Source organism: Colletes gigas, unplaced genomic scaffold (assembly GCF_013123115.1).
Source record: "Colletes gigas isolate AHSC1104 unplaced genomic scaffold, ASM1312311v1 Colletes_gigas_Sc00012, whole genome shotgun sequence".
Classification (NCBI taxonomy): domain Eukaryota; kingdom Metazoa; phylum Arthropoda; class Insecta; order Hymenoptera; family Colletidae; genus Colletes; species Colletes gigas.
The window spans coordinates 3,371,455-3,392,165 of record NW_025106641.1 but is presented as its reverse complement, the minus strand read 5'-3'; the positions used below and the strand labels follow the sequence as shown (position 1 = coordinate 3,392,165).

The 20,711-nt window shown below is 48.5% G+C and overlaps 1 protein-coding gene across 1 annotated transcript in view; it reads left to right on the top strand.

Annotated features, from left to right (window-relative positions):
- LOC122398886 (homeobox protein Nkx-2.4-like) overlaps positions 1-19,722 on the top strand; it is a 28,990-nt gene extending 9,268 nt beyond the window's left edge. The window contains exons 3-4 of the mRNA XM_043399147.1: positions 10,627-10,713; positions 19,381-19,722. Of these exons, the coding sequence (XP_043255082.1) occupies positions 10,627-10,713; positions 19,381-19,722 (429 nt within the window). The remainder of the gene's footprint in view (positions 1-10,626; positions 10,714-19,380) is intronic.
- The last annotated feature ends 989 nt before the right edge of the window (positions 19,723-20,711 follow it).

Here is a 20,711-nt window from a genome sequence, read left to right as displayed (position 1 = left end):
TCCTCTTCTTCCGGTTTCAGTGGCCACAGACTTCAAATACAAATCTAGGACTTTCAAACGATCAATGTTTTCCTTTTGGAACGCGTATACATATTTCCTGTAAAATATTCATATATCATGGCATTAGTTTCGAACCCGTTGAGAACAGAATCAATTTGTCATTGGAAACCATTACCAACCCATCGTTATATTCATGCGCCGAGTAATCTGTCAAAGGATCACGACGAGATCCTGCGATCCTGTCGATCGTGTTCCCGAGGAGGCGTAGAACCGTCGCGCGTGTTTGCACGGCATTGACCCAGCACGGTGCTCTTCAGGGCTCCCTCCTCGGGGTCCAACGGCGCTGTACGAGGTCGAAGAGGGGTAGATTCGGTGGTAGGCAAACCCATTATCATGATTATCCGCAGCTGAATCGCGGGACTCGCGTTTCCAACTTGACGCGTTTCCTTCCAGCCTTTCCCTGCTTTCTTCCACCCTTCGTCCTCCATTTTACAGGGGGACGGAATCTTTTCCGTTTAAAGATCTCGATCGTTCGGGGTTATTTCAGATTTGCCACGCTGCTTCAGCTGGAAGGAGATCGAACTATTAATATAAAACAATTTTTCTGTTTTTATAGCAGAACAAAGTGTTCTTGCATCGTAGAAACAATGTCCACTGTAGGTATTCTTGAATATTGTTGGATTATTAATAAATAATGTGAGAAACACTCTCCATTGTCTGCATACGAAATAAACATGATGCAGGCAATGGTTTCTTTCCTTTCTAAGCGGACGCCAGATTTTCTTTTAGGGGATCTGAGCTTCACTTCTTGTTCAGTTTTAACAGAGTAAAGACGTCCGTCCAAACCACGGAATAAAGTTTCACTTTTACTAACAAAGTGTACTGCTTTTTCACCCAATTCCAATAAATATCATCAATACTGAGGCAAATCGAGCCACCGTAGCGCCAAAAGTAAAATGGCGGAAAGCCCGCGTAGCGTAATTAACGCGCCGGACGAATGAAACGAGCCATTCGGAACGCGAAATTGATCGCGACAATTTAAATCGCGCTGAGACCCGAGGCTGGTCTCTCCGCAAATTATGCCCGGTGAGTTACATCGAGTTCGAAGCTCGTTAAAAGGCCGCGAAAGACCCGGGGAGTTTGCGTGCTGGCGCCGCGTAACCGGGAACGAGAGAGAGAAGTTAATTAGAAGAGAGAGGAAAAAACGAACGTGACGGAAAACGGAGAGAAATGGGGGGGAAGAAGAAAAAGCAAAAAAAAAGGAAATATATAGTATATCAAGGGCGAGGGTGGGGGGGGGGGGGGTGGAAAAATAAAAAAACTAGAGAAGGGAGACATTAATTAAAGTGCAAAACGGACGGCGGAGCGGCTGATCAAAAGTTAAATAATTAATAGAAGGCTGGAAGTTTCGGGGCGAGATCGCGATTAACGAAATAACCGACGAACCGAGGGAACTCGCGGCCGGGGAAACGCCACCGCGAACGAGAAGAAACAACGCCACCCGGGGCCACCCGCCATTGTTCCCTTCGAACAATGACGTTTGACGTATTGTACGAGCCGGCTGGATTGTCCGGCGATCCTTCCAATTCGTCTTTCGCGACCGTCAAACGTTTTTCCGCGCGATCCATATTGTTCCTACGCTGATGGCCTTATACCATCGGAATCGCGTAATGTATTGTTCCGTCGGTGGTATTGGCCATTTAGATCGTTTGGACGATTCCGTAATAACCGCGACAACGAACGGAATTCGTCAGAAATTTAAGACGCGAGCATTCGAATTGGTGGCTGTAATAAACTCTTTGAGACAGAGAATAAGAGGTGTCAGTAACAGAGGACCAAAGATTTATAGGGACGGTGGATCTTGTAGAGAATAAATCGCAAGATCCTGAGAATCGAAACGTAGATCTGTACAGGCCAATCGACTTCTGTATCCGCGGAAGACAATTTGCATAAGGAGAGGATAAAATCCCTTAGACGCACGAGCCTTCCGCAAACAGTATTAAAGGCTCCTTTCCCGACGAGCAAATTTGTAGCGAGCTTTGCTCGATGGCCAGGATCCACCCTTTGAATGTGCATATAGAACCACCTAATATTCCCCCGGTCTACGGGGCAGAAGCATAGAATGTTTATGCAGGCTACTCGAGGATCAACGCATTCTCCGCCGGTATCGTATAATACGGAACAATATTTGCGCGATGGACGCTCTTAAAGTACCCGCCTACTACACGCTTGTACGTCGATAATAATTCGAAAGGATCTCTGGTAAAGCGTTGGCGAATTTTATTAGAAAATTTGTCCGGATGTAATGGCGACGTGGCGTAGGAGCGCTCAACATCGACTGCCTTGAAAGGGGACGTCTTTCGCGCGAGTCGCGGATGGGTGGTTGGTCCGATACAGATCGACCGTTCGAAATTTTGAGAGCGGGAAAAGGGGTGAAATCCCGGAGTGCGTGATCGAGCGAGAGAGAGAGAGAGAGAGAGAGAGGAGGCGTACCAGAGGGAGTGTAATTTGCCTCTAATGCGGCACTCGACGAGGCAGCTGGCTCTCCTCTTCTCCGTTCGCCGGTCGGCCGCAACCGGTAACAGTAGCGATAATAATAACAATACCGGCAACAATGCCAGGAGTGGCCAGCCATTGTAACAATGGGGAGACTGCACTTGGAGTAACAATGCGAGCGCAAAATGGAGGGACGCATCTGTGTGTCCCGTGCCAAAGAGACGCCAGAAAGAGGGGGGATCGACGTGTCCCGGAGGGGCGAGGGGGGACAACCCGGTCCCAAAAAGATGGGAAACGGATCAAACGGAACGGAGCGCGAAACTTTCCGCCCCTGACGCCCTGCAACCACCCGTACACGGGGGCGCGAATAACGGGCTCGAGCGATACAATATTCGCGATCGAGAAATGGAGACCTCGGGCTCGAATAATTCAGAAGCAAAGAATTGCACAAGTTTGGACGAATGAAAGTGAAACGAAGGTGGGCCTAACATTTCGCGAAGGCCACGCGCGTGAAATTCCTCGGGTGTCGAAATGCGTGCGGTTAATTGGACGTCGAGGAACGCGTGCGCGTATCTCTCGAGTGCACTCACGGCTCCCTCGCATAATAACGCACGCATGAATATGTCGTCGGGTTTTGCGACCTCCTCCCGGTACCGACACGCAACCGGCAGTGTGTGGCCGACGTAATTGCGTTCCTCTCCTTTTTTTTCCCTCGTCTTCGGGGTGTCTACGGGTCAGTGAAAAGGTCGAGGATTCTTCGCGAGGCTGGTGACACTGGAACTCCCCCTGCAATGGTTTCTCCTTTTAACGTCTTTATTACAAGCTCACTTAACACGTTCACTGCCAGTCTAAAGTCCTAAAATTGTTTGCAAGACGAAAACTTTGATTTTAGTCGATTGTAACCTACAGAACTTAAAAGTTGTCCTAATAGTTACTTTTATTTTCATCAACTTTTTAATTAATTCTTTTGGTTCCACTGTTAAAAGTTCTGTCGCTCGTATATGGGTGACGTGGCAGTCAAAGTGTTAACACACGTTGCTTATTTTTAAAATTTGATTCGATTCACGAGGGACAAACGGCGAAGCTCGCCCTTTGTTAATATCTCGACATATCGCGGAGATATCGTAAATGGAGTTTGCCAACGTTTAACAAATAGAATTCAGGTTTTAATAAGAGGAATTTCAACTATAGCCACTTACGGCGCTAAGTGCCTCTTGCTTTGTTTGTTTCATACACTATGCTTGCGCAATACGGTCCGCGAGCGAACAAAAAACGAACGGGAGTTGATGCAACGGTTTCTCGAACGTCGAGTCGAAATTTTAAGGATCGCTCGCGACAAACTGGAGGACGATTGCGTAACAAATGAATCCCGGCGGGCGATTAAAAACGCCCGAGAGTGGGGGGGGGCCTGCCTATCCGCTTACGTTTCTAAACAGTTTCACCTCTTCTCTCTCTTTATTTGAAAAAATAATCGTTAACGATCGTCCTCCGACGCGGCGCGGAAACGAAAAAGCGATACGAGCACCGGCTCTATGAGTTTTTCAGTGTGTTTGCGTCAATTATCGCGACGAAGAGGCAGCTCACGAGTGTATTGTAAATACACTCGAACCGCGGCTGTCGCGTAATACGCCACCCAATTTCTTTTTATGCCTCGTCCTCCCCCCTCGTAGAACGCGGAGGCGTTCTTTGTGATCCCGCTGCACTTTCGGGACGGTCGCGCGAGGGTGCATACATTTCAACCGCAAACATCCGCGTCCCTCCACCCCTGCTCGGATCATCCCCGAAGAAGAAATTAGAGGAGACGAAAAGCGCGATCAACGAGGGTCGCGAAAGTCCTCGCGTTTTCCTGGAAAAATTCGAGTGCCGGTTGTAAAAGGCGTACGCGACGTTTAATAAACTATACGCGTGGTAAAAATCGAGTAGCAAGACGGTATTGATCGATAACCGACGTGGGTAGAGGGTCGCCATCTTGGATCTTACTGTGCGCTTAGCGGTGACAAGATGGCGATTTTCTCGAATTTCTTAGACTTGAAATCAGTGTTCGAAAGTACCGCTAGCGGTGGAACGGTGGATTTAAAGTTCCGCGGGGCTCGTTAAGGGTGAAACTGTAAAGTCATTTCTATTTGTCGGGTCGTAAGAGCCCCCGGGTTTTCAGACGTCCCCGGCTGGTAATCGGTAAGTCATCCCCGGCCGATGGTATTGAGTTAAAACAACAAAAGGGAGGCGGGAATCGTGTTTGCCCACGGGCCGCCACTCAGGAGGGTCAACACGGGACAATTAACAGCCCTAATCATAATTTGACGTTGCCTGATCCTTGGGTATCCGCAGGTTCAACCGCGACGGGATAATGTAATTTTTTCCAACGACTTCCGGCTCTGTGACAATTCTTTCCCGTCGTGGAAGACGTCTTCTCGAGTCTGGGGGGCCATTATGATACGTTCTTCGATTGGAACGAATCTGTTGACAAATTAGCTGGATATACTATTCTCAATATTATAGATTACTCTGAGAATAATAGCGTATATCAAACCTGATAGAAAATTCCAAGTTTCGTTCCATTTCTGTCTTGTTTACTAGCAGTAAGGTGAATAGGACCTACGGAGAAGATGAATGTAATTAGCAAGAGGGTTAATTACGAGTGTGGAGACTTTATTGCGGCAACGATACCCCAATGATTCCTCCTCGTTGTCTCCAGCGAAGGCACCTAGCCGCAGGCGGTCGGATGCGTTTAGAAATCGTTCGAGAACACCTCGAGTGGCAATCCCCGTCGATTACACGCGTCTTTCTTTCCAGCAACAGGACCGGGGGAGCCCCGTAGAGCGTAGCCGGAGGCAGCCGCACGGGGCTTCCGGCGGATAATCCGTCGGAAAGTTGGTGTCGGATGAAATTGCCCGAGGAAGCGATTGTGCCCAGGAAGGGTGGCGGTGGTGGTTTTGCGTCAACCCTCGATGCACGACCGCGTAATGACGTTAACGCTAACTTGATCAATCGTCCACTTTAACCCCCCACCCCCCTAAGTTCGTCGCCGGATGTACGGACTCGCCTCTGTCGAGCATAAGCCGAACAGGTACTCGATGTTCCTCCCGAGTGCCGTGCGTCCGTTTGATGAACTGCCCTCCCGGATTTATCGTTATTCGATACACTAATTGATGTCAGACCCGGGAGACGAATAGCCCAACAGGAGCGAGAGAGAATCGCGCGCGTTCGGGACACGGACACGCTCGGGTGAATAATTTCTGGAAAGCCGCGCGGAATTTTTTAAACGTCTGCGACAAAGTGGAGGATCGACTGCGCGCGTATTTCGACCGTGAAGGTTCCCCCGGACGGCAAAAGGGGGAAAAAAGAGGAATTCGGCTCGGTAACCGCAAAAATTAACGAAACCGTCGAGGACGAACGCGAGCGTCTCCCCAAAGGGTGTAGCATGCTACTTGTCATTAACTGACGACATTGCTCGACATGTTCAATCTTGTCGATTCGACAAAACAATATCAAATAATCCCGCATTTCTTTATTTCGTAAAGGAAACAAATGAATGTGTAGCAAATACACATGTCAAGTGTCTACATAACGTAATTGCCGCATGCGACATGTTGCCTCAGTGAAATCACGCCTTAACATCAATTCCGCTTTGTTCTATGGGTATTTCTATATTCTATACTACATATTTATCATTCACTCGCAATTAGAGGCTCGTTCCTAATGAACACTAATCCCAGGAGTCAATATTGCGAACGTCCAATCGACCAAGCCTGTAAATCATCCGTGAAAGCTTGTTTCCGCCAATTAGCCCGGAAGGAACGTGTCGACAGGTCCCTGTTGGACTTTCTCGGAGAAGAAAAGCCTCCGTCCGCTCCGTGGATCCTTACGAACGCTCACGGTAGGCGTTTCATTTGCCTACCCGACCGAACGAGAGTTAACCGCAAGTTAATCGGAAGTTAAAGCTAAGCTCCCCTTTCCCCGACGGCGAGCAAACCTCCAACGGACCCCCGCGGGCCCCGTTGCCTTTTTGCACGGGGCCCCGACGTGCCCGACCAAGGCAAACAAGGCCTTCCCTAACAGATTGCTCCCGGGGTCCACAGGATCTCATGCAGCCATTCTTTTGCAATTTTGCAAACGAATCTTGCGATGAATCTATTTTTTTTTAGCTTCAAATTAACTAACACGATTCGACTATCTATTTTGGAGGAATGTTTTTACAAAATGAGTCTCCTTCCCGGTTTTCTAGGGGGGTAAATAGGTAGCGTACGACGAGGGGTTTTTCTATCGAACAAAGCCAGCAACGTGGAGGTAGTATCGATGCCTGAATTGGCACGAGGGAGTCTGCATCGCCGGTTGGCAGAAAGATCCCGTCGATGGAGACGGGATGAACCCGTCGCAGGGAATTGTTATTTCAAGGGAACGGCCCGTCCGTCATTCCGTTTGTCCGTCGCTCCCGCAACGATGTGGTGTGTAAACAGAGAAAGTTGAACGAGATAGGGATATAACTGGTGTGTACACGCAGAGGAGGAAAGAAATTCGAGGCGAGGACCTTCCACGATCGAAACCTAGGCGTACGTACGGACGTTTCGCTGAATCTATGCTTGGACATCGATCGTTCTTTTCCATGGGAATTACAGGCACGTTGACTGTGTTGACTCGTCCGTCATGGTGGAAGTTTAGAAAGCGTCGCGACGCGTAACAACTTTCACTACTCGCCAGCGTACTCGAACACCTGAAAATCAATCGGTTGATAATTCACTCGAGATATCGCGTTTTCGTACGAACAAACGATTCTTTGAGATTCCAAGACCACACGGAACGAAAGGGTTCGAGGAGGCAAGGTTGAAAAAGTGGTCTCAAGAAAAGTGACGAGTGGTAAATTCGCCCGGGTTAGAGTCGGAACTATCCAAGGTGGGGGGACGGATCGAGCCCTTATTTCCTCGTCTGAAAGAGAATTCCGCGGGGGGGGAAAAAAGAGTCGCGACACGCGAAAGAGGAGAAACGCGCGTAGAAGCGAGCAGGCTGTTTGTAGACCTCTCGAAGTCGCCGCACGCCCGAAACTCCGACGGCTTCGACGAGTGGATTATCGGTGGAAAAAGGAATTAACGAACGGGAGCGGCGAGAGAGTACTTACCTCGTCTAGTAAGTACCTCTTCGTGGCTTTTAGATAAGGTCTCTCTCAGCCCTACGCATCGGTCGCGGCACAAAGCGTACGCGGAAAGTCGCGCAACGACGCGTCGAGGGCTCGCCAAGCCCCCCCACTGGCTCTCAAAGGAGCTTTTCTTTACTACGCCCCCGCCTGGGGGCCGCGAATCCTCGTCTTCCGCGATCATTCGTCATTTACACGAGCCCTGATTTCCTAGCACCTGGAAAACGCTCGCGTCAGTTCAATACCCTTCGATAGGGGGGTTGGAATGTTTACGATTCTTGTTCTCGCTCGTTGCATCCATCTGGATCCAACTGGTTCTCGTCTGGAGGCTCTGAAATATGTATATCATAGTAAGTGAAATGTTAGGAAGGATAGTTAGCGATCGTAGCACTGGTCTATTAACCCTTTGCGCCCCGAATTATATTTCAATTTTGTTACCAGCGGCTACCAACGCCTTTAAGTGTTTTATTTGAAAGTTACCTGTTTAAATATCTGTTTTATTTACTCTTTAGTTTGGACTTGAAAAAGTGTCGAGTGGGGCTTGACGAAGGAGCTCCCAACATAAAAATTGACGTCGAATCACACTCGACATAGGAGTGCAAAGGGTTAATGTACTGATCTGAGCCCATTGGGGCCCCCAGAGTAGAGTGTCTCGATGTACCTCTGGGAGGATCGTAAGACTCGGGATCGCGTGATCGAGGAATAGGTGGAACCAGCAGAGTCACCGATAGAACGATTGGCATTCGAGCAGCACACGCGAGGCGGCGAACGCGATGGGGGAGAAAGAATTTTCGAGGGTGGCCGATCCCGCTAATATTCAAAGAATTAGACAGACGGTGGCAGGCACTCGAGACACGGTCTGCTGCACGGGGGCCCCTTAAAGTGCTTTCGTTGCATTCTCGGCGCGCATAACTTCGACAATGGGGGTTACAGAGGGCTACAGGGGGATTGCAGCGGGTTACAGCCACTCGAGTGGGAGGTTACAGCCGAGCAACATATAGGTCGAGACGAGCCTTTGATTCGTTGCGATAAAAATCGAGCTTAGGCCTACCTTTCACACATGCCTCTAATTTTACCCCTTTGTACTCCTTGTGGAATCCTCGAATACGCTGCTCCCTTGCTCCTGAGGAATAAAAAAACCCCATTCAATGCCTAATCTTTCCAGAACATTCTGGTTAAAATCGTGCGTGCACTGTAATTTCTATAGTGTCCGAGTTTCTTACTTTATTGGTGTGTTGTCCAAGAGTACTCCTTTTATATTTAAACCTTTATACTCCCAAACTTATCTTCCATGCTCTTCGAGACTTTAATCCTTTCTCCTGTATGGTAAACAGACTACACTGATACTAAACTGTTTTGCAACAAAGATTATAAGAATCGTGACCAACTCTTGTGGCGTACAGATAGGAAGTGAAACTCAATGGCGTCTATGAGCCTGGCTCGTGATGTTTACGTTTGCGCCGATTTTTTGTTCGCGAGTCTAGCTCGTGATAGTCACGATAGGCAAAAATCTTCATCACAAGTCAGACTTGTTAAAGTATAAGAAGGGGTTAAGCGTATAGATTTGATCTCGAAACACAGGGATCTTAACACGGATCGAACGATATCCTGGCGACCCCGCGTTAAGGATCAAAATCATCCGACGGCGCGGGCGCCATTGTTTTCGCCGACGGGCGACAATGGCGGCGGTATCGAGGCCCCCGTGAACGGCGCATAATGCACAATGAGGATTATAACGCGGTCCTGTCATAAGCAGATGCCGATCCTGATCCCGCGCGCGTGAACGGCGTTCCCCGATCGCGTTCAATTGCCGTAAAAGCGGTTTCGAGCGGTTCTTTCAAGTCCCGCGCGTCCGCTGCTCCTCCGCGGGAACTTCACAAGCTCCCATTTTGCTTTCGACCATCGCGCGGAACAGGGGTCCGTTGGGTAACTATCGATTCGGTCCATCAATCGCCAGAAAATCACCGTTTTGCGGTCCTGGAACATTTTAGAGTTTAGTCTACCATTGCAAAACATTTCTTGAGATCTCGAACTTCGTGTTGTACTTAATTTTCCAATATGGCGGTCAGAAGATTAGTTTACCGGGGCAAACGGGAGTTTATTTCTGTTCCAATCTAAAAAAAAATCAGAAATCTTTTTAGACGTGAATATTCTGTGTCGAGAAAGATCGTTTACGCGACGGTGAAGGCGTCGAGGAACGTTACTCTGGTCCCCTCATCGTTGCAACAAAAAGAACCACCTCAAACGTTTCTGCATAATGTTTTTCTAAATGTTATAAAGTGTTCGGAGGTATGTAAAGCCGTTGTTCCTTGCGACGCGTTTAAAGGCCACGCGAGGCGATTTTTCACACGAAAGTCCTCTTAGCCTGGACTATATTTTTTTCATTTTTTCTAAAGAATTCGCTGTGTTTCCCCCGTTTAAAACGACTTTGTAACATCGACGATCATGGCGTTTTTCTTGGCAATTATCATTTTCTGCCGATATTCATCGATCAAAGGCAAATTACGCAAAGAAAGAGAAATGGCGTAACGATCAGAAAATAATTTTTTCCACCGCTGTCGCAGTGATGGAAAACATCAGGAGGAAAATTATTCCGGGCGGAAGTGAGCGGAAATTCGGACTCCCGTTCGTACAAAAAACCGAACGAGGCGTTAAATCCCTCTCGAAGGAATAACAGACTTATAATAACTGTGGATTATGGGTTTAGGGGTCCGCGGGCAGTTCCAGGTTACTTAAAACGTATACACGCGACAAAAGGCTTGCGCTCCCCCTCTTGTAAAAATATTTGAGCTCCTACCTGACGACAGTTCGCGCTCCCGTCTCCTTTATTTTCGATGGAAAAAAGAGAAGACCCTGTACGGCCTCCAACGACTTTCAATCTGAACAATTTCCAACAGTCCTAAAATTTATACACAAAAAGATATTAAAATCCACCGTCTTTACCATTTCTATTATTATTATTTTTTCTTTTCTATTAAGGAGGTTGTTTTTTTGCATTTCAGGTGAAAATATGGTTTCAAAATCATCGATACAAGTGCAAGAGGCAAGCCAAGGAGAAACAGATGGCGGAACAGAACGCTCAGAACCAGGTAACTATTCATTCAAGGAAGATACGAAAGAACCGCTGGAAAAATCCTCCCGCGAAGGGGTGGGGGGTGACATTCAATTAAATTCTGCTATTCGTTCGTTCCTCGATAATACGTCGTCCCCCTCCCCTGATAGATCGGATTTTCGCGAGGGATTTCGAAACGACGAGACACACGCGAACCCGACGACAAAATATCGAGCGTTTCGAAATGAAATGCTTTTAAATGAAAAATGCCCGCCCGCCCCCCTCCCGTTCAGGAGGGGTTGACGCACGAATCCTCGCATCCACATCGTATTTCGTTTCGAGTGGGCCACTCGACCGGCTCGAAGCGATTTTGCATTCATTCCGTTATTCCATCCCAAATTTTTCAAGGGATAACGTTCCGCGGAATGTAAAATTGTCCCTGTTAAACACGTAATTACACGCCACGACGAAGAAGGGGGGATATCGTTTCTTTCCTTTCCCTCCTCTGGTCTTCTGTTTTCGCTCCACGGTTTTTCATGGCGTGGCCCGTCTGTTTTTATTTTTATTTTTTTTTTTTTTATCTTGCTCTCAATCCTTTATCCACCGGCGAGCAACAGAATTTGTTTGAGTTACGCGCGCTCGCGATTCGTTAGCACAGCGGCGACAACCGGGGCAACAAGAGAAATAAAAATGCCCGCCTGCTCGAGTGTTTGCCCCGCGAGGCGACCGAATCGCGGCTATCGTAGCCCTACGAGTCCGTTGGAGTCTCAAATGAGGATACCGACGACACGGATAGATTGCTCCTGCAACGCTGTCACATCCCGATGACCCTGAAAACTAATTAATAATCACGTTACTCTATGTCGTCCATCTTTGCTTCTTAGAGATACTCCTTGGTAAGATTTAATCTAGCAAAACAACCTGACCACCGTGTTATTCCTTTCGAAATCTTGGTAATGGCGTCGAGTTTCGTATCCATGCGGGTAGCTCGAGATACCCAACGAGGGAGCCCTTTCTCCCCCTCTTTTCGCTTTTTTTTTCTACCTCGTTTTATCGATTCTAATAATGACACGGCCGGAGATTCCCGTAGATATCGTAATTGCGAGTTCGAAACGTGCCCTGTCTCGATCTCGTCGCACGCACTGGCGAATACGAATCGCTCCTCCACACCCAGCTCCCTCTCGTTCTGGAAGAATAACATTCAAAAGAGACGTCAGAGGCCAGCGATCGTCCCGATACACACAGATTCACCCCTCCCCCCTCCCCTCGTCCTCTGAATACATTACGAGGCTCGAGAGTATGCGAGATCACGGATGCCGAGGCATGCATTAGCAGCAAATTGTTCGATTCCTGTTTAGGCAGGAATCACAGACGTCGTCGCTTTTTCCCTACGCTATCTCTGCATCAATTCCTCTCTAACAGCCTCCTACGTTAAAGCTAGATTCAATATAAAGTATACAATCTGACGCTAGAGCCTCAAACTAACGTTTACAACCTTCTTCATCCCTATCGTCTCTAAACGATTAGAAGTAACAATTTATTCCTCGAGCAGTCTTTTACAAATTTACCGGATTCGTAACTTCGCCTAATATTCTGACCTGTGGATGCAACGAGACACGGCTGAAAAATCGTCCTCGTGTCAACAATCGACGGCGGTGTTTGCCTAACCGCCTCAAACCAACGATACAACCTTCTTCATCCCTATCGTCTCTAAACGATTAGAAGTAACAATTTATTACTCGAGCAGTCTTTCTCAAATTTACTGAATTCGTAACTTCGCCTAATATTCTGACCTGTGGATGCAACGAGACACGGCTGAAAAATCGTCCTCGTGTCAACAATCGACGGCGGTGTTTGCCTAACCGCCTCAAACCAACGATACAACCTTCTTCATCCCTATCGTCTCTAAACGATTAGAAGTAACAATTTATTCCTCGAGCAGTCTTTTACAAATTTACTGGATTCGTAATTTCGCCTAATATTCTGAGCGGATGCAAAGAGACACGGCTGAAAAATCGTCCTCGTGTCAACAATCGACGGCGGTGTTTGCCTATCCGCGAGCTCCTTGCGTCCGTCCATCGTTTCTCGGTCCGTGGAACGGTTCTTGGAAATGTTTTTTCGAAATCGTTCCCGTCGCGACCACTTCGTTATCGCTGTTTGTGCCGTTTTATTCTTCTTCTTTTTTTCTGCTTTTTTTCCCTCGATTGGCACTATTTTTGTAAAATACGCGTGTGGAGATGAACGCGCGCGACACTCGTGCGCGGAGATTCCGCGCGTCCCCGGTATAAGCGGATCCTCGTGGAGCATTTTTTTTCCACCTGGCGTATCATCGAAATTCGATGAAAACGCGCTCGTTTCACGGTTTTCGCGCGAGAACCCACTTTTCGCTTTCCGGCGCGGCTGACCGATCCCAAAGTCATTTTCTACGCCCGGGTCTGTGTTTCGCCGTTGTGGACGCGTTTACGCCACGGCGGGCGCTCGAGTGCCACCTGATTATCCTGCATCGGATTAATACAACTTGTTTCCAGTCGTCGTTCCATTTGTCTTTGCTTTGCCTCGTGAATTTAACCTTTCGTTTACCTTCCGTTCTCTTCTTCTTTGGGGACCCTTTCCCGGCACGCGTTAGGGCAAACAAAGCGCGTGTAACTATGCGGTGACTATAGCGGGACTCAAAAATGTCAGCCATCGAACGGTCGAACCTACCCCGCCTCCGTGTTCCTCGCCTAATTGCTCCAAAGACAGAAACGAGAAAGTAAATGGGAGAGTGAAGGGGAAAGACAAATAGATTTCACCGACAGCGAGAGAACCGAGGTCCACGGGTCGATAAAAAATGGTGTCCCGTCGATGGGGAAAGCGATCCCGATCTCTAGTAAAAAAACGTTCCTCCAGAGCGATGGCTTACAGAATAAAATAGACTATTCCTTGGACACATGGTTAATTTACCAGCCCCCCAGTTTCGAGCATTAAAACACGCCCAGAAGAAAGATCCGTCCACGATCAATCTTGTCCCTAAATAGGCTCGACATTGTCGCCGCCAAACGGCGGCTCGTAAACACCCATAGAACATTAATGGTGCTGAAAGTTATCCGGCGGCCCGATCTCTGTAAACCGTCCTCGCCCCTCGGTTTCGTCCACGCCAGGACGAGCAGCCGCCCCATAATTTACTCGTTAGTTTTCGTAGGCCCCCGGTGGACTCTTCAATTCGCCTCTCTCTCTCTCTCTCTCTCTCTCTCTCTCTCTCTCTCTCTCTCTCTGTCCCGTGTTCCGTATGGTCGTCCGTCCTCTTCCTTCCGCGGACCACTGCCGTCGACTGTCGGTCTCGATTTCAATTCCGTGGCTTGTTTACCGTTCCTCCGCCCTCCCCCGCCTCCTCCACGTTTGGTTCGCGCAGGAGTCTCGGTTCCATTATCTCGATCTGCTCGACGATACGTGTAATTGCGTGGCCGGGTTCGCGTGCACGCACCGACGCGAAACGGAGTATCGCGGCTACAATATACCGGGCGTGGCAGTTGTTACAGCATTGTTACCCGTTTCCCGTACAATGGGACGCGTCCCGCGGACAGGTCTCCCGACACAGGGAATCCCCGAATTCTTCCGGGTGACCGGGGCAACCATTTTCTCTCCTTTCTTCCGTGGACTCCCTCTCGTTATTTTCTAACAACTTTTTCCAGTGTGTCTTATCGCCGATCGGGACTAGCTTCCTAGATAATCGGTGCAGAGCTTTTTATAGGATCTTTGGGCTATTGTACCTATCCTTATGAAGCTTAACATGAAAGATAACGTAGATACGTTGAGTTGTTACCTTATGATTGAATGTTTTGGAGTCCAAAATGGGGCCTGTTAGAGTTGAGTTCCCCCTTCTTTCCTAAAAGAAAATAGTCTTATTTGGAAATTATATAGAATTGTAACTAGACTGCGGATGTTTATGCATTTTTGGGGAATTTTAATTCTCAAGAAACTACTCTCTAAGAAACTATAAGAAACTACTACTAGTAAGTTACTAACTCAATATGCAAAAATATAAGAAATACTTAAAGTAAGATACGAATTATTATATTTAAGGGTTGAGACAGTCATCTACAAAGCTCCCATTTTATTAATTCTATTAATAAAAATATGAATTTGCATTAAGATCCGCAGTCTAATTATAACCCTTTGGGATAGTGCTTTTTATAGGATTTTTGCACTATTGTACCTATCTTTATGAAGCTTAACATCACAGATAATGTAGATACGTTGAACTGTTACCTCATCATTGAACGTTTTGGAATCCAAAATGGGGCCTGTTAGAGTTGAGTTCCCTCTTCTTTCCTAAAAGAAAATAGTCTTATTTGGAAATTATATATAATTATAACCCTTTGGGATGGTGCTTTTTATAGGACCTTTAGGCTATTGTACCTATTTTTATGAAGCTTTACATCAAAGATAACAAAGTTACCTCACGATTAAATGTTTTAGAGTCCAAAATGGGGCCTGTTAGAGTTGAGTTCCCTCTTCTTTCCTAAAAGAAAACAGTCTTATTTAAAAATTATATATAATTATAACCCTTTGGGGTAGTGCCTCAGTGCTTTAACCGTATCCAAACTGGAGCCAGCTCCCGTGTACAGCCCTCGTCCGTCGATCACCGAAACGCGATTAACAGTTAAGAGAATTAATCGCCTCGCGAGTCGAAACACCGGGTAGCAGCGGCAGCCTCGAGGCCGACGTTCGTCGTCGGCGTAGACGACGGGTTGGCAGCAGCCGGAGCTCCGATTTTTTCCCTTTTTTTTTTTCCCTTTCTTTCGTTTTATTCCATTTCCTCCCCTCGCGGCGGTAAAAAATTTCAAGTGGCGGCGCGAGCGAGCGAACACGGGAAAAGGAAGGAGAGAAAGACGAAGGCGGGGAGCGAGAGCGTGCGAGAAGGAGAAAGAAAGAGAGAGAGAGTGAGAGAACCGTAGAGCAAGGGGGGTTAGAGGGGGAGGTATCCTGCAGGGGAGCGCGGAAACGGGTGCTCGAGGACCGGTCGCCATCTTGCCGTGAGTACAGTCATGCACAACACCTGGACGCGAATCGGGGTTACCAATACTAGTATTGATATCGATTAACCTCTCCCATCCCCCAGAGACGGCAAACGTCGATCCGTCGACCCGCGGATTCAAGCGTCGAGTCGCGGAATCGAGATCGACTACGACGCCCCCCCCCCCCCCCCCATCTTTGTCTTTCGCGGGGAGAACCGATTAATCGCGCGACGGGACGACCCAAGCAATATGGCGTCGTTGCTACGTCGCGATTTTAAGTCCAGGGAAGTCGTGGAAACGGCGTTGTCCTTTCTACCATTTTCCTGGCGCTTAAAATTAAAAAGCAAACATCGTAACGAGTGATCTGATTATATCACGATGATTAAGCGATAATTGCCATGTTGTTGCGATCTAATTACTTAACAATGAATCACACTCTTCCCAGATTGGATATTAATTCAATTTTACATCGAGGAGTCTATTTTATTCCGGATCAATTTAAACGAAACAATTTCCCTAAATTTCTCGAATCAAAGCCGTCCAAAGATCCCAGGACGACTCTGAAACGAGAGTCGACGTCTCCGCGGCCGGGGAGACTTAACCCAAATCCGTCCAGGAAATTATCGTCCGGCGGCCGGCGACTGGTCCGAATCGTTAAAAGAATCCAACGAACGGGAAAGCACGTTCGGTCGGAAAAGTCCGGATTGATCGCGGGGTCGCGCGAATTACAGGGAAAACGGCGGCGGAGAAATCCCCGTTGGCCCGGTTTTGCTCCCCCCGGGGTTACCCCGAAGGCTGTTTGGCGGTTATCGAGAGACCGTCTAATGTAATTACACCGGCGGTAAAACATCGGTTATTAGATCCGAGAAGAGAGAGAGAAAAAAAGAAAAAACCACTTCCTCGTTTACGGTACCCATTGAATTCCATTCGTCGCGGAAACGAGAGGTCCCGGCAGAAATCTTTTAATATCTCTTCTCGTGTTCTTTGTTCGACCGAGGCTTCTGTAAAGAACGAGACGCAGACGACGGTAGGACGGGACCAGGGGGCCGCCGGCGGCGACGTCGGAGCTCAGCTTTTTAGTTAATTACATCAATTCCGGCCGCGACCGCGACCACGAGTGTTTTTTTCCACGAGAGATGATGCATTCGCGTGGAAGTCACGCGGCGCATTTAGATACCCGATGCGCTCGCGGATGGAGGGAACGTCGTCGACGAACGCCCGGAAACGTTTCAAGTACAATTTATTTTGCGAATATCTCCGGCCTCGTTCCTATGCCCGCGATATATTAAACGAATTAAATAGGCAAAAGTGGGGTAAACTCGCGTACCAAACGGTGTCCTTGTCGCTTGCAAAAAAATCGGACAAAAGATTCTACAAAGCACCACCAAGCCCCAAGTGGACCTTGCAGGATCAAAACATTACATGTCTCTAATTGATTAAAATTAATTCCGGTAGATCCAAATTCTGCGCAGACAATTTAACACGTTGACCGCCAGTCTAAAATCCTAAAATTGTTTGCAAGACCAAAACTTCGATTTTAGTCAATTCTAAACTACACAACTTAAAAGTTGTCCTAGTAGTTACTTTCGTAACCCATTAAAATTTATGAAGCCTATTAAAATTCATATTCTTTAAAGTTTCAACTTGAGAATTAATTGTTTCAGTTCCACTGTTAAAAGTTCTGTCACCCATATGTGGGTGACGTGGCAGTCAAACTGTTAAAGAACGTTTCTAAACCGTAGGGTCGGGACGTTAAAGAATACTTAGTCATTGTCCGCGGTATCCTTCGAGAATTCGATCACGGCCGAGTCCTCGACCCGAAATCCGCCCCGTCGACAATTTTCTCTTTCCGTGGAAAGAACGTGTAACCTACAAAAGGGGCAGTCGTCGTTCCCCCCATCGAGCGGGAGGCGAGGGAAACCGGGCGCGTAAATATGTTTCCCGAGAATCCAATCACGGCAACATTGAGCCTCATTATGCGTCGGTGGCCGGGCGCTCAATGTACACGTACTACTCCGTTCCTAAGCACGGCCATTTTCGCCGGAAATCGCTTAACGCGCGTTGAAGTGGCTAAAGTGGCGTGACGCGTGACGCGCGCGCCGACCGTCATGCGTTTAGCGTAATCGTCACTTTGTCAGCGTGAAGTGCACGGCATGCCTGCACTTATGTTCGCGGTCGCGGCGTCCACGTAAGTCCGTGTTCGACCACTCGAAACCGAATCGCCGCTACGCACGCCCCCACCCTCTTCTCGCTTTCAGTTCCTCGCTACCGAAACCTTCGACAAAAGATATTTAGTAGATTAGAAATAGAGTCTTGGGGGAACAAGGAACGATAGGTAGGACAAATTTGATCACCTGGTGAACCTAGTAGACGCAAGGATTGAGCTACCAGTTAGCTAGCTAAGGGTGAGCTACTTATCTAGCTAGCAAGGAGTGAGCTAACGAGTTATCTAGCCAGGACTGAGCTAGCCAGCTAGCTAACAAGGAGTGAGCTAGTCAGTTAGCTAGTTACTGTCTGATTATTCTTCTGACTATTTCTGACTATTTCTTCAGCATAACTCCATCTATTGCTTGAGTACTGTCCTTTCCTCGCGATGAAGTCCACGAGCCCCCATCCTCTATTCACTTTCAGTTCCTGGTCATCGAAACCTTCGACAAAAGATATTTAGTAGAAGTAGAGTCTTAGGGGCAGGGAATGCAAGGTACAACAAATTTGATCACCTGGAGAACCTGGTGGACGTGTCTGACTGACTGTTTCCTCGGCATAACTGCTTCTATAGCTTGAGTACTGCTCTTTCCTCATGATAAAGTCCACGAACATCTGTAGCGGTTACATCAGTCTAAGATTAAATGCTCCCCCCTAAGCAGAAGATACCAAAAAATCTCCTATAAACTCTCGTAGCGTGTTTACCGAAATCCGTCCCACGCGATCAAGATGGCGGACGGCGTAGCGGCTCCGCGGTTGTTGGGCTCGAGCAAACGAGAAAGCGACGCGGGTCGGTTCCGTGGAAGGATCGTGGCCGCGTACGAGGCGTTATTCCCGAGCGCGATTATATTATTAAAGCATCGTGGAGATCGAAGAGGAATGTCGTGTACCGAATGTTGATACAGCTGAGTGGTCGTTCCGGCAGGTACTCGGCCGGCTTGCTTCGGCTTCTGTTTGGCATGCCGTGGGGTCCCCGGCCAGAAAGAGAGATACCGATGAGGGGGGGGGGGGGCTAGCAGGGGGCTAGGGACTGGGATGTTGACGCGGCCGACAGAGTCCCGGAACCCGGGTCCACGGTAGCTGGGGTACTGTTTATTCGTAATGAGAGAGAGTCACCGCTGGCTAGAGAGCCCGGAGACCCGTACGCTGATCACGAGGTATCGCGCGGGTTAAGTACCTGTGCCTACCGAGCCCCACGTGTTTGCTCGGAACACAGAAGCCCTGCTGGCGAACCACCACCGTCGTCCCACGTCTTCCGTGCAATGCGTGCGTCCGAGAGACTCCGGGATGTACATGCTGAGAGGCATCGACGTCCAAGCGAGCAGTCTGATCAGTGACCAGTTCGCTAGTTGCTCGTAAAACTGTATTGATTACCATTGTCCAGGTTCTTGACGTAGTTGCAGGATTACCTACAACAAAAATTTGAGAACTGTGTTAAAAAGAAGACTGTCGAGTTTGCATGAAAGATTTTTAACCCGTACGATGACTTTTCCCTGTTGCAGAGCGCGAGTTCGCCGCGTCGGGTGGCTGTCCCGGTCCTGGTGAAGGATGGTAAACCCTGCGGAAGCGGCGGCGGAGGCGGGAACGAGGGTAGCCGGGGCGGACCGAGCGCCGCGTTGGCGAGTCCAGCACCGCACATGACGGCGGCGTCGAGTCCCCACGGGTCCCATCACGCGGCGTCCTCGGTGTCCCATCACTCGGTGGTCGGCGTGAGTCACGTGATGACGTCCAGCCAGAGTCTACAGCATTGCTCGTACACGAGGGCGGGGGCGCAGCAGAGCATGCAGCAGCAACAGCAGCCGCAGTGCGGCGCGTACCTGCCGTTCCAAGGCCGGGCCTGGTAGTACATGCCATCGGCGGCGGGGGCGAACCCCTCCGTCGCGGGTCCAGCTTCCTGGTATCCGATGGAGGACAGTCCCTAGAAAGAGCAACGCGTCCCATGCACGCTCGACGCCGTCGATTATTACGGGAACGCCATGCCCGTGCCACAGAGGAACGCTGGGCCTCTGATGGTCGTCCTCGAAACGACTATGCCCGGGAGAGGACTGTTGTCTCCCCTTTTCGGTGACGAACCACCCCCCACCCAGTGAACAATTTTTGTTGCAAGAAACTCGGTGTGAATCACGAGGCCGGGGAGATCGAGGAGGATCGTTCGATGGATCCTCCGGGAGGACTTGGTTCGCGCTACGACCGCGGGACGGTTACTCGGGGACAGTGATAAAATGCGTTCAAGTCTCTTTCGCGTAGCGCAACGATTCGAATCGCTTCGAACCGTTTGGTCGAATACTCGCGAACATTTCTCAAGTGTCTCGAAGTGAACTCGAACCCGATGCTAAAGGTAATTCCTGTGTAAAGTACTTACGTCGATTTTTCTTTGTAACTTCTACTACCATACACACACACTTTCAGCGTTCAGTAACCGTCGAGGTCTCCGTGGACTCGCGAGCTCGCGAACCTTCGTGGATTCGACGATAGAAGGGACGTGCACCTTCTCGAAAAGGGCCTAACGATATGCTATACACGGTCGCCTGCTTGCTCTTGCGTGGGCGGAAGCGTTCGAAATCATGATCACGGACTAAAATAATAGGAGATACAAGAAAATTTGACGAAGCAAAATTAGATGGCTTCTAGGTAAACAAATTTATTGGAATATTTACTGTAGCCTCTTAATTTTTGAGTAGTCTAACTTTTGAACTGTTTGGTTCAGGACACAACTACCTTCGTATGTTTTTGTAATCCAAATCAAAATTATAGTTATAATTTTGCCTCGTGAGACTTTTTTTGTATCTCTAACCGTTTTAAAGATACAGCTGTTCATAGAAGCGCTCAGGAG